The 18124-nt window shown below is 40.0% G+C and overlaps 1 protein-coding gene across 1 annotated transcript; it reads right to left on the bottom strand.

The window, feature by feature from the left end:
* Positions 1-3034: 3034 nt before the first annotated feature.
* LOC140235000 (calpain-D-like) lies at positions 3035-15983 on the bottom strand. The gene is made up of 12 exons (XM_072315035.1): positions 14712-15983; positions 13637-13857; positions 12780-12963; positions 12041-12191; positions 10907-10973; positions 10167-10292; positions 9232-9384; positions 7244-7408; positions 6473-6684; positions 5383-5534; positions 3937-4115; positions 3035-3216 (listed from the first exon to the last, which is right to left on the bottom strand). The coding sequence occupies exons 1-12, from the start codon at positions 15981-15983 to the stop codon at positions 3042-3044; spliced, it is 3057 nt and encodes a 1018-aa protein (XP_072171136.1). The 3' UTR covers positions 3035-3041.
* Positions 15984-18124: the final 2141 nt, after the last annotated feature.

Here is an 18124-nt window from a genome sequence, read left to right as displayed (position 1 = left end):
AGTAAAATACACACAAAACTTTTTGCCTACACAAAGAATTGAATGCAAGTCGCCGATTTGCGAAAGTTTCATGCGAAAGAAAGGCTGTTGGCTCCAATTCGTGAAAGTTTCATGCCGCAAAAGTTTCTGGTTTTACAAGAAAATATTTTACATCAGTGCAACATGACAGGCTTAGATTAAATTATGAATACATTTTATCACCCTTGTATCATTGTAAGTAGAAAGATTGAAGGGACTTGCAGCACTGATAAAAGACATGAAGCAAATTGCAAATTGAAGAGATATGTGATGAATGGGAGGATATTCCAGAAGACTTGTAGCAATAATAGTGAACAATGCACATAATGCCCCACAATATGACATGGGCAGAGTACCAGTACACACTTCGAAAGAAAACCTGAAACCTCTACTGGGAGTGTTTTAGGCACTCTTCCATCATGGAGCTTTTGGTTTCAAACGGTGTCCTGTCCCCTTTATTTCTTCCCCTGAAAAATATGTTCAGTAAGAAAATCAACACTTCCATACACATCCATTTATAGTAATTGACTGCACATTGGGAGTAAGAATTTGATGCAAACTTACCTAGCAAAAGGATAGACAATTTTTTTTTGTGTGTAGGTAAATAAATATGTTGGTTAACACACAGACAAAAGATTTGAATAGGAGTCTAACATTTTATACATCCGCCCATTCATTGACTACGTATAATATGCATACCGCTGTTGCACATGATTTTGTCCAACAATGAGGTACTTACTGCATTCTAGATCTCCTGCCGAGACAAGACACATACAAGTATGAGTTGATATTAACAATTCTGGAGACAGGACCATAAAGCAGTAGGGAAGGACAAAAACATTATACAACATACAATCAAACCTGCCTTAGCAGCCACCTGCCATATACAACCACTAAAAAAACCCCTCCAAGGGAAAAGCCACGGTAAAGACCCTGTCCATAGTGGCCACCTGTGTATAATGGCCATTTTTTGGGGGTCTCCCTTGGGTGGCCACTATCGACAGGTTTGACTGTACTTGCACTCAAAGAGACACGGACCCAGGATTCATGAGGGCGCTGTTGCATGGACCTACGAATCACACATCTAACATGTTCCAAACAGACAAATAAAATTCATTTGAACAGTGAGTATATCGAAAATAGTCAAAATAACGTCAATCACAGTTCATCACATGATTCAGCCTACTCGCATGGCTGGTTCCACCGACTACATATATATGGAGCTTTCAAAGACAATGTTTGCTTGCCAGCTATCCGTGGAAACCTGCACATAAATACACAATATACTTTGATCAGCATTTGTCTAGGTTTTTATCATCCATCTTTGTAATGAAGATGGCTGCAATCATCATGCCATCAAACAGCACCCTCGGAATATTCCCAGGTCCATATACCCATAGCCCATTGCCCACACAATGCAGATTTGAGAACATCACATGGAATGGGTTAACAGAGTAAAGAGGAGCCCCATCAACAGCAGAGGGCCGCAATGTGATCCACAGTTAGTATGTCACACATACACGATCATCATGACACTTTTGGCTGAAAAATACTTATATGTAAGATATCTACAGTGTCTGGTTCAAGCGCTCTGCGCCTGTATATGAGAAGAGTTAAAGAGTTCTAAGTTAAAATAGTACTGCATTGAAAGTGAATTGTAACTACAGTTAAACAAAGTCATTTTGTATGATAAAACCTAAACAACCATGCAATAAATAGGACAAACATATCATTCCCTACTCTATACCATCACCATTTTTATCAGCAACATTGCATTGGTAGTACATGGTACAACACTAAAATTCATCAATATATAAATATAATAAATTAGAGACTGCAGAGAAGCCAACAATGTGTAACAGAAGGAGTGTAAAGTATACAAATGTAGCACAGGTCCAGTGAGTCAGTAGGAAGTATGTGCATAAAGTAAATATAGTATTGTTAAACCAAGGAGGTGCAGCCGAGTGGCTTCAGACTAGATCCCATGGTTAATGCATGTGCACTATTTCTACTCACTCACATCTGTGAGTCATCTATTTTATATAACAGTGGTCAACTTTTTGCCAGAAATCCATATGTTTTAATCATATTCCCTACAATTAATGACGCTTGGCAAAGTCAGTGGATGCATTTCCTTTTGGCTTGCCATAGATGCAAATTATGAGTCAGGAATTACTGGATGCATGGCTGGCAACCTCTTGCTAAGAGTGCAAACTCTTGCTACTTGTTGTTACTTGATGAACGGCTAGCCATCAATTGCTATAAAGTGCATGAATGCTTGCCAAGTGCACAAACTCTTGCTACGGGTGCGTGATGGCATGTTAACAGTGTCTATCGCCAGTGATCACAATGACTATTTGATATCAAACATGCGAACAGTAAAATTTGATGCACAGCTCTTGAACAATGAGATATTGCAGGATTTTCTCGGTCTGTTCTATAATAGAATATATGATGCTGCAAAGAGCAACTACAGCACTAGCTTTTTGACAAGGCCTCGTTTTGAAAAAGAGACTAACTGCGAGTGAATGCAAGGCCAAGTGCCGCAGAGGAGACCTCACATGAATTTCTTATCTTGAACGTTGTTTCTCGCGGATTCAGCACCAAAAAGGTAGTGGTCAATCAGCAACCGCACTTGCTCGTGATGACGTTGCATCTCACAAATATGCATGTCAACGGCTTGCTCGTCCATATTCAGCCTGCGCTGCCTACAGTAGCTGCCGGCATTGCCAGCACTGACACGTCATTATTAGCAAACCAACTGTGGTCTGACTCATGAATATATGAACAATTCATACATTGCGAAGTGGCAGGAAAAAAAAAAAAAAAAGGTTTGAAAGGGCCTAATGACTGTGCCACTCGGTCTTGCGCTCACCCGTTTCTCGCAGTGATCGGTGTGGTGAGTTAGTCTCATTCCTCAGCCACGAGGCCTTGACAAAAGGCTACTGGAGCACTGGAGTGATTCCCAGCGAGTGAAAGCACGCTAGCTGACAGTATTCAAGACAGCACGCTGCATCACTTCATCATAGAGGTCTCGGAGTGTGCAGTCCCACAATGTTCTCTGTCAACGGAGGTACATTGAGGAGACCGGCTGGCGCCCAAGGCTGGAGGTTGGTGTGGGGAGAGAGACGATGGGTGATGTGGTGACTGATGGTGTAGCTGGTGTCCACCACCTGACTGAGCACCGTTAGTACTTGTCTGTCAAACGAGAACAGCAGACAGAATTAGATGAAACTCAGCAGAGGAAGTATGTTGATGTTCACAGTGAACCACCGACATTTATCAGTAAATTTTTAATTGGACTTGCTACAGGAATTTATAACAGGCAATTCGATCTTCCTTTCGAGCAGCCTAAATTTCATGAAAGAGGAAATTAGTGTTTTCCCTCCAGTATCCTGTAAGGGATGATTTTTTTTTTTGTTCTAAAAGACTTCAGGGAATGACTAGGACTTTAATTGCAATTGAATGAGTGATTTTAAATCTATAAATTTCCTCACTTTTATTTGCATTTTAGGACTATTTAATTGAAAATGTGTATTTTCAAAAACAATTCACTACCATGGTGACTGGAAAAGACATCAGAGAATAACTTGGACTTAAACTGCAATTGAAGGAGTAATTCAAAATCACGAAATCTTCAGTCACTATTCTTACATTTTAGTATCGTATTACTAGTATCGGAAAATATAACATTTAAAACAAAATTTGTTCTCATGGTAATGGGAGGAGGTGTCACAGGCTCATTACCTAAATCTACTAAGCAAATGTCAGTCGACATGTGTGCTGACTTTGGTGCTTTTAGACAAATTTGAACAATTGGTCTGCTATGTTGGGCTACTAGTATGCCGCTGGACTGAAAGTCCTTCTGCCAATATGAATCAAGACTCCTGTGCCCCTGAAAGCCTCCCTCATACTCACCGATGCTGTTTGGGCACACAGTCGACAGTGACAAGATCTCCCCGCGTGGACGTCACGTTAAAGCTACCGTTGCAGTCACACTTGATGTGGAGATTGGCGTCTCTCCTCCCGTTCTCAATGACAATGATGATCCCCGCCCAGCCATGGTCCAGGTAGTAGCAAGTCACCCCTGCTCTTCCCTAGAGTAGCAAAAGTAGTAAGTGTCAAAGTGTATCTGTACACAGAAATTTAGTTTTCTGACATTGTAAGTAATTGTACTGGTAATATCCCTATGAAATATAAGAGTGCACCGTTACTCACATACAGAGATACAGCAATATATATAAAGAGACATAGAGCAATCTCTAAAATGCCAAAAATTGCATGCGCCTTGATCTAAGAGTAGTCTTCTGGCCTATTGACTGCATTCGATTGAGTAGTTTGATAATTTTCTGTATGATCAGTGTACTACGATACTCTCAAAATGCACGCAAATGTCCACGTATGCAGCTAGGTTAGTGCTACCGCGCCGCGCCGGGCCACTGACCAGGCAGCCGCGGCAGCCTCTACTCATGCGGATGCATAAGGCTCGATGAGGCGATGCCGATAGACGGTATTCGATATAGTTGTGTGCAGACGGAGGCGAATGAAGGAAACATGCACACACCGATGGTCTACGTGCAGCTACTATTTTCAGATTTGGCTACTATTGCAGCATGCACTAGTGCATGCTGATTTATCAAAATTAATATTTCACAGTTTGGGACATTTTTTTTGTGATGGGATAGAATTTTCTCTAGAGTTCTTAGGACATGCTATCACACCTCTCAAATTCAAATTTTAGGGGAGGGATTCCCTTTTAATCATGCAAACAGTAAAAATCATAAGAATGCCTGACAATGATTGTGATCGGAACAATTATCAGGGCGATTATGATTTTTATTATCATTATTAATGATATAATCAGTATCATTATTACTACTGCTACTATTGCTACTACTGCTGCTGCTGCTGCTGCTGCTGCTGCTGCTGCTGCTGCTGCTGCTGCTGCTGTTGCTCCAACTGCTACTTATACTACTACTACTACTGCTTCAAACCTCCATACTTGAGAGTTTTAAAAAACTGAATAAATGGAAAAAAAAATATTCCCAAATAGTAATTTCTAATGATCTTCCATATGTTGAATACAGCTTCTTCTTTCCTGAGGGATCTCTCATGTAGACCAGGGCACTGTTTCATGAAAGTTGTCAGCCCTAACAAGTTGTCAGTTTCTGACAATTACCAGTCAGTTGCCAGAGCTTCTCAGCCTGTCAAAAACCAAGGATTTTACCGAAATTGTCAGACACTGAAAACTTGTCAGGGCTGACAACTTTCATGAAACGGTGCCCAGGTCACCTCCCATGACGGTCTGCAAAGAGGAAAGTTAGAACATGAGTCAGAAAGAGGGAAAAAAGGAAAAAGGCTCACTTCGTGTCGCTTCCCTTTCTGGACCGCCAGCTGGATGATAGCATCCGAGATGCAAGTCTTTGAGGCGATCATTTGTCTCACTTCAACAGCCTTGGCACTGTGCACTGCCAGTGTGTAGTCATTGTGGGTTACTGGGGGAGGGCTGGATGGACCTGGTAAGTAGATCATGTGACCATGGAAAGACTTGTACATTACTTCCATATCTATTATTATTATTATCATAAAGAAATTATATGTGATATCACCATCATCACTTATAAGACTATTATCATAATTTCTATCCTTTTACTTAGCATTATTATCATTAATTTCACTATTGCCGCTGGTATGATTACGGCTATTATCATTTTGTACTATCATCATTACAACAACTACAACAACAACTAACTACTACACACTATTACTACTACTAAATATTCACTTATGCAATTATCAATATTTGCTTCACATGTGCAAACAGTTCGAGTACACTGGCATTATCATTTTCACATTTCCTTTTTATTATCATAACTCCTATCATCATCATCAATTCATTTATTATAAACTCCAATGAATAGTCCTGGATGTACAGTCCAGGTGGGGATAGAGCCAGCTCAACAACTACAGCACTCAGGTCATCTTCTCTGACCAATCTGAAGTAATCACATTCATTGCACACAAAGTAACAATGTAAACATACACTACATACTCTAAAACATGATATTTTAGCGGCATTAAATTTTCGTGAAGTGCCTCTGGCATTCACTGCATATAATGAGTAGACAGGAGCCTTTGTGTGCACTCTAATTTTGCGAATCTTGGCTCTCACAAAATTAAAATGCATACAAACATTCCTCATTCTACAGTATGTTCCAAAGAATCATATCATTTGTTTTACTAAAACTTAGTGCATTATCACGGCACTTCATTTCTCTGAAACAAGCAACCTAACTTTTCTTAATATTACTGCTCGGGATGTAGAGTATAACGAAAATCTCACCACTTAGTAGAGATACCTTTACTCAAAAGGGAGGTTTGCCACTAAACATCTCCCTACCCCCCCCCCCCCCCACCCCCTTCTCCCCTTTTCCCGTACTCCCCTTCAACTTACCACTCCTGGGCTGACCAATCTGCCAGTGGTTAAACGCGAGGCAGACGATGACGTACATGCCTTTGTCCAGGATGGCGCTGCAGCCCACGAATGCCCGCAGCTGACGCTTGCTGAAGCTGACGACCTGCGACATGTTCCTCGTCGTCATGCCGATTGCCTTCAGCACCACGATGGTCAGGTCCAGGGGGTTACGAGACGCCCGCTCCAGTCTCCTGTGATGGGGTAACACATGTACCCAGTGTGAGATGTGAAATTACTGTGAAGGTGTCATGCGTTATGTTCATTTCAAGCTGCCTCTACAGATTTACAGTGTATTGGACAGTTTGCCAGACTGTAATCATTATAAATGCAGATTTGCTGTCTGTATTTAAGAAAGTTATCGAAACTTTTCTGTTGAGAAAAGCTTATGCTGCTAAAATTGAGAACTCAACACATATTCAACCCCTTGTTATTTCTTTATTGATGCACACATAGAGACTGAAGCGATGTGCACTACACAAATTAGGTTGTAATACCATTATTATATCTGTATGGTCAACACATGCGGTTTAAATTTATGAGAAATAATCCATTGATCACCTGGTATCGAGACATATTCATAAGCATAGTTGTTGATGGGTTGTTTGTTTGTTTCATTTCCACAGCATTCCTCTAACATGCCAAAAGACTATCATTTATTTTGGATGAACATTCAACAGAAAGCATAAACACAGTACACATTTCATTCCCTTGAAGAATGAAATAAAATGCACGATGAAATGATTACAATACCTCCATGTCTGGTACAGAGTGAAATCCACCTCTGTAGGTTCAGTGACCTTCAGGACAGTGACCTTGAGAGGCACAGCAGCCTGTACACCAGCAGGAATACTACCCTGTAGTCTATTTTCAGTCCACTCTGGTCGCAGCTTGCAAATGTCGACACAATCAAAGTATCTAAGTTTTGATAGAAGTCACAACCAAAGAAATACTTACAAAGAAAAAAAAATGCTTCCAATGCATGACAAATATGGATTAATTTTGCCTTCCAAAATTCTTTTCTGTTGAGTTCATTCCATTTCGTGTTTCACTCATTTCATGTTTTCATTTAATGACATTGAGGCATCTTTGAGGAATGTGATTTTCTTTTCTTATTGGTAGCTTAAATGACCTATCTTTATCAATCAGAAAGAGCATTATATCTCTCCCACAGGCTGAATACTGAATTACTGGCTGATATCTATTTTTTTTTTTAATCCTGTGTGGTATATTCCATGCACTAGTAGTTCACATAAGCTGGTATTCATGGGTCATTACCTTGGATTGGTGAGAAAAGAGACAATATGACTTTATAGTTTGAGGAATGAAAGCATTTTTCATTGCACAAGTGTCTATTTCTCACAACACAGAGCATCTGCTGAATTTTCCAAGGCCAGTTGTATGTGGGGCATTGGCTGTGCCACTTGAGCATTTCCCTATCTTAGAGTACCAGATATTAGCACAAGCAAAAACTCTCTGGATAAGGAAGTTGTTTTCCTTTTAGATAAATGCACAAAAGAAAAAAAAAAACAGAAAGAAAAGTAGAAATTAAATGAGTCACAGCAAATGGTGGATTATTGCCAAGCACATAAACACTCTACAAGTGCTTAGTTTCATTTGCCAGTGGCTCAACAAGGCAATACCCATATCATTTATTCTAACCTTGTTGTAAGTACTTATACAGTTGTGTGTATCAACATTAAAATTTGCTCGCACGCTAACAATGCCAAAATGGGACCTGGCACTACACCAATCATGACAAGGATTTGTAGCACTATACGTATTAATATCATTAGCATACAGAAAACTGGATTTCCCTTTAGCATCATATCCCCTGTGTGGTTAACACACTGCCAGATGGTATAATAGGTACTGTCAATGTCCAGTTTCTTTACATGACACATCAGACTGATATTCTATGTTCTTCCAATTAATCAGGGTCCTTCTCATAAGAGGTATAGGTTTCTCTGCCATTGTCAATGCCACTATTTAACCCTTTGAGTGCTTTGAGTACTGATTGGCACAGAAAACTCCATAGCATTGTGCACACTGTCCAAAGTCCCTGGCAGTGAAAGGGTTAGACAGCTAGTCATGATTCAATGTTGCCTCAAGTGCCACAAACTTATAAACTGCTGGTGATGATCACATGTAATGTGTATGACACTGAACAGGATGAAGTGTGCAATGCAGTGAATGACTTAATTCTACCCTGAGCTGTAGTTTGCCTCAAGTGAAAATACATGAAGGAGAGCCACACCGCCATTTTGGGGCATTCCAGGGCATGAATTTGTATTCTGATTTACAAGTCACAAGGTCAGAATCATCCAAAAAATTCAAAATCCTACTTCAGGCAGTATTTCATTTCCCTAGGATAGGAGATAATTTTGTTTGGATGTCACAGCACATTTTCATGGCTGTCACAACTCCTATTCCAAATGCCACATGAAATTCTGGTTTGGTCCCATACTGTCTACATTCACATACAGTGTACTATCTGACCACAAGTGTCTATACATTGGTTGGATCTTATCATTTCAGCAAATGAGCAACACCTGAGTGATCCTATGTACAAGAAATTTCATGACTAAAAACTAGTCATCTTCAAGTATTCCTAAATTGATTCTCCTAGATCATTAAAAAAAAATGAAAACTTACAATGCACTGCATCTCTCATAAGCTTTCATAGACTTGTCTATACCTATCTTACTTATTTATATCTTATATCTATCTCTATATCTTACTTAATCATATCCTTGAGAGACATCCAAAAAATCCCCTCGTCAGCGCCATGCGGTAAGAGGGTCTCCTTCATATCACTTGTCCACAGTGGAGAGCCGTCGGACCAGTCACCGTTCCAGGAGAAGTGACCCCAAGGGTTACGCAGCTGAATCAACCTGACGTGTTAGTACACAGGTATAGAATGGGCTCTTATGAGACATACATGTACTACACCAACAAGCAATGAACAACATGTCTCAGGTAATGGACAAAACTGATTTTTTTTTTGTCAGACCGAGTAAAGGTTCAGGTGTGCTAATCAACTGTTTCGACTTTTGTGGGTCAAAGATAATGGTGAAATCATGGGCAAGGGTTTACAGGGAATTTGAAAACAGAACAATTAGTTTTTTTATATTATTCTCATGAAAAGAAAGATTAATCATAATGCACAGCAATGCAGCTGAAAACAGTGCAAAAAGAATCTTTTCAACAAAATCAGTCACTGCATTTGTAGAGTGCTGCATGGCAAACATTCCATTTTGCATCCACACTTTGAGCTCAGCATGAAAATGCTTCAAAGGTGCTCCAAAACATTTACGAGCTTGTGCAGCTTGTTATCACATACAAATGTATACCAAGATAAAGTTTTGGTACTTTGATATGAATTATATGACAAAACATGACGAGTCACCCTAGTGTACACACTAAATGAATTACAAAGCCCTTCTTTAATACAATGGTCAAAATAACCATGAAGCAAAATACAGGTCATGGAGAGGAGTATTATTGAGATTTATCTCAGGAATATCAAAATTACTGTATTGTATGGAGATAGATCTCTTCTTCACGTAATATGATTTCATGGGTAATTTATGTGCAGCTTTTTGAACAGGATTTTGCATCTAGTGCAGCACACTTAAATTACTTGATTGCATGTACCACATTCTGTGACACTCACCTTTCACCAAATATGTCCTGAATGTTTAATACTGAATAGGAATGTCTTGGTCTTAGTCCCACCTCTTCATAATGACGTGGGTTTACTTTCATATTTCCGCTGCCACATGATGCACCCATAAGATACCTGTCATGGTGAAATGCGATGTAAACACACAAGAGGAATGTAATTTGTACTTTACAGTATGTGAAGGTCAAAGAAATTTCAATGACAAATCCACAAATTTTTTGAACATCAAAGGACAATAAAATGTACAAATCCTACCATCTTAATGTTACAAATCAGAGGCTTGAGCAGCGGTGATGAACAATGCTTATTGTTGTGTACAAACATGTATAATTGCAGCTACAAATACAGAAAAAGAAATGTAATATTGCATCACTTACCATTAAGCTTAACTATTTTCATCATACATGAATACAGGAAATGCAGTATCATACTTATTAATGTCTAAATCTTATTCATTTCACTTTTTCTAATTATTGATTGAAATGTGAACTTTTGGCCACAGAGAATGATAGGGTAGTGTGTGATCTCACATATGCAAAGATGGATTAAGTAATATCAATTTATTCTAGATTTATCATGGGAAAAAGGAATAAATGTTTTGCACGAGGACAGATAAATATAAAAACTGACAGACATATTGATTACCAAAATATCAAAGGAAGAATAAAATAAACTTAAAGCAAACTCTAAATAGTTGTGAAAATTATAACTTATAATGATGATTCACTCACCCTGCTTCTTTTGCACTGATCAACTTTGCCCAAATAAGGTCTGGATCTACAGAACTTTGATTTTTGCCTGCATACAAAAAGAATGGCATGGCACAAGTGACTGTGAATTAAATGGCTAATTAATTTTATGGATTATTCCGTGCACCTCATCACAACATACCAACCAAATCTCTTTATCTGTCTTTGGAATGGCATTGACAACTTCACTAAAATGACAAGCACTAGTATCTAGACAGTCTTACTACAATTATATATCATGTTAGAAATATCATGACATCATCAACTTCATCACAGTCATCATCAAATTAAAGCTTTCTTTCCAGTATAGCAATCCTTTTAGTGTTAGATCTCAATAAACAATGGAAACTTAATTTTAGAGCTCTGTATTCAATATCTTCATATTATTGTCATCATAATAAAGATCATTTACATGACACTGCTACCACCATGTAAGAAAGTATGGTATAAATTTCAATTTTGTTTTCATCATCATCATCATCATCATCATTTTTACCAATAATCAATGTAACACATAAATTTCATTTCACAATAATATGCTTTTATCTACCAAGAGGTGCCTTTTCAATGCCCATATTGCACTTGCAGTGGGGCTTACTGTCATCAGCAATATCAGGCTCTGATTTATACACCAATGTTGAGATGGATTGTTCAAGGATGCATGTGCAAGGTAGGACTCAAAATAACAAACAATCTTATTGAGATATGAGTCCTATTCATTGTATTACAATATCCCTGCTCATTTCATTTTTTTTTTTTTCAACATCAACACTACGGTCATCATTACTACCGTCACCACAACCACAGTCATCACCATCATTATCATCAACATTATCATAATCATCACTACCACCACCACCACCATCTTCATCACCACCATCATCATTATCAATCATTATCATCATAATCATCATCAACATTAATTTTGATGATGACAAGATGGTTTTATCGCAAATGTCACTACCACTGCACATCTCTATGCGGTTGAAGGAGGAAAAAATACACTGTAAGACAGAAAGATGCTATCAAATACAAACATAACTCATTCAAAATGCTGTATCATCTCACTTAACCAAAATCATCAATATTTCTCTGCTACCGGTCCTCATGACTCACCAGGGGGATGTAGCTGGAGACTTTCACACGGGGCTCCAGTGAGTGTTGCCAAGCCCTCGATACACCGACCAGCAGTCAGAGCTTCATAGCAACCACTCATCTTGGCCAAAGCTTTCTCAATCAGGGGAACCCATAACTGCTTCCTCTTCGCCTGAGAAGCGTATAAATATGGGGGAGTGATTTGCATTATCTACGTTTATGTGCCTGTCTATAATACTGTGTTGATTGTCATACCACTACTGGACATAGTCTGTAACTTAAAACTTAACTTAAATAGTCTGTAACTTAAAACTCGTTTAACAACGGGGCCTCGTAATCGTCTGGCAACCAGTGGTATGCACCTAGAATCACCACACTGATTCTTCATATCATGTTTTTCTATTTGTATTTCACGTTGAAATGCCAAATAAATAATAATAATAATGATTACTAAGATATATTTTAAAAAAATTCTTCATTACTTATCTACATGACAATTGCAAGGAACTCTGTGTCAAATGTTATTTTGAATCCACATACATCAATAAAAAATAATGTTGAACTTTCAAACTGGATGGCCTTCATTTATTCATTCAGAAGCAAAACTTCAAACTGGATCATATCTGCACTAAATGCTTGTCAAGAAGCAACGACTTTTAAAATTGTTGATCTTTATCCACTCAAGCATTGTGGCTGCAAAAAGTGGGTTCGTCATATATTCTATTATACATTCTAAAGCTGTTCCTTATTAAGCACACACCTTGGAGTAAATGAGGTAGCCTTTGTCTTGACAAGGAAGTAGGTCATCAATGAGCACAGTCTCCCAGATTCCATCGCGACACAACCTTACTTGATAGGCGCCCTCTGTGTTCACCTCCTGGGTGATCATGATGCGCTCCAGCAGTTCAGCTTTCTCCGCCAAAACCGACAAGGCACTCAAGAACCTGTATTTGACATTATAAGAAATGCATTCTTGATGTCAAATAAATGTACAATCAGTCTATTATACTCAAACGTTATTGGACACAAGTTTGATATCAACCCTTATATTGGAATGGGCCCAGTTCCCATAAGTCCCCATTTCACCTTTTTCCTATATTTTCCTCTTTTTTACAATGCTTCTCTCTTTTTCCCACATAAACCTGAATTAGCTGACATGTGCAAAACCAACAGACTGAACTATACTTTAGGATGTGGGCAGTTAGCCACGCTACAAAGTTGTGCCAGCAGCAAAATGAGACAGGATATTCATGTGTAGTTAAAGTCACTGCACATGGTACTATTTGTTTGTTTTGTGAACATTAGGGAATGGGCAAGCTGCAACGGTGAAAATTGGAATTCTTAATGTTGTGACCCAGCTTGATGCATATAAAATTATACTGAATGGTATAGTTGGGCATCCAACACATCGACACCCTAATGTTTTTCTATCAATACAATGTAGATACTTAAAATATTTTACTCACATGTAAAGAAAATACTCTGAATTCACAAGCGCGCATGGAAAATGCGATTTGCGGTACACGCTCCAAGATAACTGCTTCAAACGCATGGGTTGTTATTTTGACGCGCTCAGTTGGCATCTTGTGCTGTTGTGCAGACTTAGCGGTACATTACCAGCAGTTTCCCAGCACACCCTGAGAGATGTCACTAGGGCGTGGGTTCCTGAAGATCACCCAGGGGAGAGGGGAGTCGTCACAGGGTTTGAGCTGGACCTTGGATGGGCGAAGCCATCGACATTCAAAACCTTCAGGGTAGGCGTGGGCAGACTTTGAGTTGGGAAAGAACAATGAGCTGGGGATCGGTGGAAAGGTGTCATCGATGAATTCTGTCTTCAGCTACAGAGAAGAAAGTTAAACAGATTTGAGACGATATTTGAGATAAAAATAGAACAAAACATTGCCAGAGACTTTCTCATATGCTTTTTTTCCCCTATATATGCCTGATAAATGTCGTCCTGGCAGATTCCCACTTTAAGTGCATTGTGACAGATGTAAACAATCCCAATACATTGTCAGTCATGCATAATTCCTTTGTACTTTGGAATAAAACATCTACTAATTGGATCTGTCAATAATCTCATTTTACAGATAATACCACTCACAACACACATGCTCACCCTTTCAATGCGATTAAATGCTACATTTGAAAAATCAATTAGGATAATGACAGATTAACCCTTTTCAGTGCCAGGACTTTGGACAGTGTGTGCAATGCTGTGGAGTTTTTCAGTGCCAATTGGTACTCAAAGCACATATAGGATTAAGGATGGTTTCTCTTTTCTCTATAAGCTTACTGCAAGATAAATTATTTCCTTTTGAACCATGTACTTTTTAGAGTGTACATTCTAATAGAGGAATATAGTATGCATGCTACAGTTTCACGACAACTCTTTGCCACAATGACCAATCAGAAATGTCCTTTAATGATCATAGTTTCTATTCCAATGAATGACATAGACTTGGTTCTTTGTGGTCTTTTCCCATGATGAAGGATGTATACACTGTACAGCACCTAGTGATACCAAATTCAAGTTTTCTTTGACAGTGCAAATTCCAAGTGTAAATAGTTAGTAAGGAAGCAGGCACACCAGAGATATCAAGACAAATGTGTATAACTGTACTGTGAACACTTTCACTTCCATCCAAACCCATCAGATCACAAACTTTTAGAGTTTTAGAGTAATTCTCACCATTTTGCAGGACTGTCTGATTTTGTTGAACTGCTTTCCAGCTTCAAGCATATCGTGCTTGCGCTTCGACTCCGTCATGATGCTTTTCTGCCGCTTGCATGCTTGCCTTTCCGTTGTGGCAGCACCATCCCAAATTGGCATATTCCCGCAAAAAGCACAGCTTGTAGACGCATTTGGATTCAAGTGTTTGCATTCCGCACAACTCCACTGGCCACTGCGATTGGCGCCGCGGGTTCTGTCTGACAGTCTTGGGGTTTCACACATGCAGCACGCTGTCATCTCGTCGAGATTGATGTACGTACATTCGCGACACGACCATTCATTCTCCTTGGGCTGGAAGAGGCTGGCACCTTGCGTGGATGGTTTGCTGTGGCCGCAAGCTATGCACTCCTTGCTGTCCTCCTTGTTTTCAAGAGTACACTGCTGGCATGCCCAATCTTTCCTGCGGACGGCAGTTCGATGTTGACCTATTCCTGCCCCCACTTCCAGGTTGACGCCAAGAGATAAAGATTCTATATCATCCTCAGCCAGATCTATAATTTCCTCATCCGCCCCTTCCGGTGTACTGTCAGGGGATGATGAGGATGGTGCATAGAAAGGAGACTCAGGAGAGATGTCTTTGATCACATCTTTATCTGCCTTCAACGGAGACACAGACAAGCCGCTGATGTGGTTACTTATCTGTTCTTCTGACATCAAGCTTATACTTGTAGGAGGGTTCACCGATGTCGGTGAGACCATGAGATGCTCTGGTATGTCGGTGGGAACAAATTTTTCTTTCCTACTCCCACACATAACACAAAATTTTGCCTGTCTGGTGTTTGTGTATGTACAGCGCCAACAACTCCACTCTTCTGGCAGGATGCCATTCCTCTCCTTCAGCTCCACATTTATCCCTTCCACTCCAGGGGATGCAGGTGTCACGGATTCCTCAGACCCAGCTTTCGAATCCTTAGTTCTTGGACTTGAAGGTGGACTCCACGTGTTCACAATGGCTGGCACAATTTGGTCAGCGATGTAGTTTTTGGCAGCTCGGAACATGGAGGGCATATCTCTCAGTGAGGGGCTCTGTGGAGGGGGTGGAGATGGCACGACTGGGGTGGATTCTGCCCCCCTGGTGCTGGTGAGGTCCACAACAAGCGGCTGACTGGCAGGGCGTTCGGTGTTGCACACCTGGCATGCCAATGTCTCACCATAATTTATCAGAGTGCATGTCTTACAAGTCCAACTATGACTAGCATTGGATGGCACAGTTTTTGTGTCTTCTGCCATTTTGTTGACTGTGTGAAGATGATTTCAAAACCGTGTCAAGACTTAAACTCTTGTTTGATGAACATCTGAAGCCATAGACATACCCACAAACTTCACAGAGACATCATCCAGTGACCCACAGGCTTAAGAGATCTGAAAGGAATAGAGAAAAGAAGATGGAATACATGGCAGAAAGAAGAAATAGAGGCAAAGTGGCATTACAGCAATATAGTATTCACAATCTATAATCACAAATGACTGACAATTTGAGGCATGTAAGGGTGCGTTTATCAACTCCTTTTCTCGGCAGAAACAGGTTTTCCAAACGGCTTTCGGGGAATTTTTACGAGATGATAAACACAAAGCTGTTTTGATTATTGGATTCGGAAAACCTTTTTGAAAACTGCAAATTTGTGCTTTTCAAAACAGGTTTCCGAAACAGGTTTCCAGAAACCTGTTTCTAGAAGCCCTTTGAAGCGAGATAAACGTAAAGCTGTTTTGAAACGGCTTTGTACTGCGGTTACGAACCAAAATGCGCAATGCAGCTGCACAGTGACAAGGCCAGTTTTCGTGTTCGTGATGAGTTGATAAACGCAACTATTTTGGAGGCTGTTTATAAAGGGCTTTGGAAACGGCTTTCGAAAGGGCTTTGGAAACTGCTTTTGAAAGCTGATTCACACAGGGGAAAGATGATAAACGCAGCCTAAGATGTACTACTCCTGAAAATGCAAACACACACTCACTAGAAAAAAAAAAGAAACATAGTACAAAAAATAAAACTCTTCTTCAAGTAATTAATGTTAGCATTTTGCCACCTTAGTGCTATCTGCGGATGTTGAAAATTGGATTTTTTTTTTTTTTATTTATATGTTTTATTGATTTCAACTATTGGCATACAATCATTATTAATTATGGTATACAAATAACACAAGCAACAAAAATAAATATTGCGAGAAAATAAAAAAGAAAAAGAGAAAAAAAGGCAGCCGAGTAGAAATAAGTTTGACCTTACGACCTCCATCAAGGGAAGAGGGGAAATGAGAAAACCCGAAGATACGTGGTAGTTCACTACAATAAAAATAAGAAATGACTTTCATTCGCCACAGGGAGAGGGGAAGAGGGCAAACTTGCCTAAACTTTGAATGTAAGACTATTGTGGTGAAATAGAGAGATGTGGAGAGAGCATGCCGTCAATCCCTCGTTTGAGGCGAGTCCCCAACCCCAGTTACCCAAAGTGGGGTGCGTATATTTGTCGTTTGGGAGTTGGGAGTCGAAGTACTTGTCCATTGCAAATAAACTTTCTGCTCAGGCGTGACAAACCTGGAGGCCAAGCCAGGGTTTGATGACTCCAGCAGCTGTCGTATTACGTAAGAGCATGATAAGGATATCTGCCTGTGGCAGACCATTCAAAGTGAACTCAATTTTCTCTATCCTTTCTAAAGTTTTCAATTTTATATTCTATTGAGAAATTCTATGGTCATCCATTTTACATTTCGAACGAAAAAAATTGACCCGTAAATAACGAAAATACAGGAATAAGAAGGAGAGCATTGCCAGTTTGCCGGTGCTGACAATGTGCTATTTGGCAGTGAGTTACAACGGGGAGGTGAGACTACCTCCCTGGTTACAATCAGCCTGCTGACTGGATCATTGAAAGAGAGAGAGAGGGAGAGAGAGAGAGAGAGAGAGAGGGGGGGGGGGGGAGAGCGAGGGGAGAGAGGGAGGGAGAGGGGGGAGAGATGGGGGAGGGAGAAGGTGAGAGCAAAATGGAATGACAATAGTTCCGGTCACTACAGTACAGGCATGCTCTGTCTGCATACGCTGAATGTCTACACTCACACACACACACACGTACACACACACACACGCACCATGGAGCTACATGGCCCATGCCAAAACCAAAACAATCTCCTCCTCTCGCGGTGCCCCCCCCCCCCCTCTCCTGTGGCGCTGTGGCGATGACTGATGCTTAGATTAGGCCAGGGTCAAGAAACAGGTGTTTTATATCTTTGACTTTAAGTCATTGATTGCCAAGATATGCACTGGCATTATTTACTGGGGTGTAGCCTCTTCAAACGAGAGATTTGCGTCATGGCATCTGTTCCCTCCCATGGATAAAAACACTCTAGCGCATACTCTACAAACACATATCATCCTAACAA

This window comes from Diadema setosum, chromosome 11, assembly GCF_964275005.1.
Source record: "Diadema setosum chromosome 11, eeDiaSeto1, whole genome shotgun sequence".
NCBI classification, from domain to species: domain Eukaryota; kingdom Metazoa; phylum Echinodermata; class Echinoidea; order Diadematoida; family Diadematidae; genus Diadema; species Diadema setosum.
Note: the sequence above shows the minus strand (reverse complement) of the source record. Positions and strands in the feature narration are given on the sequence as shown.

Excerpts from the sequence above, each read along its gene's own strand:
- LOC140235000 (XM_072315035.1), bottom strand. The coding sequence starts at position 15,983 with ATGGCAGAAGACACAAAAACTGTGCCATCCAATGCTAGTCATAGTTGG. Across the intron at positions 13,858-14,711 it reads TCAGACAGTCCTGCAAAATG|CTGAAGACAGAATTCATCGA; the intron begins GTGAGAATTACT and ends TCTTCTCTGTAG. Across the intron at positions 10,974-12,040 it reads TCTCCAGCTACATCCCCCTG|GCAAAAATCAAAGTTCTGTA; the intron begins GTGAGTCATGAG and ends TTTTGTATGCAG.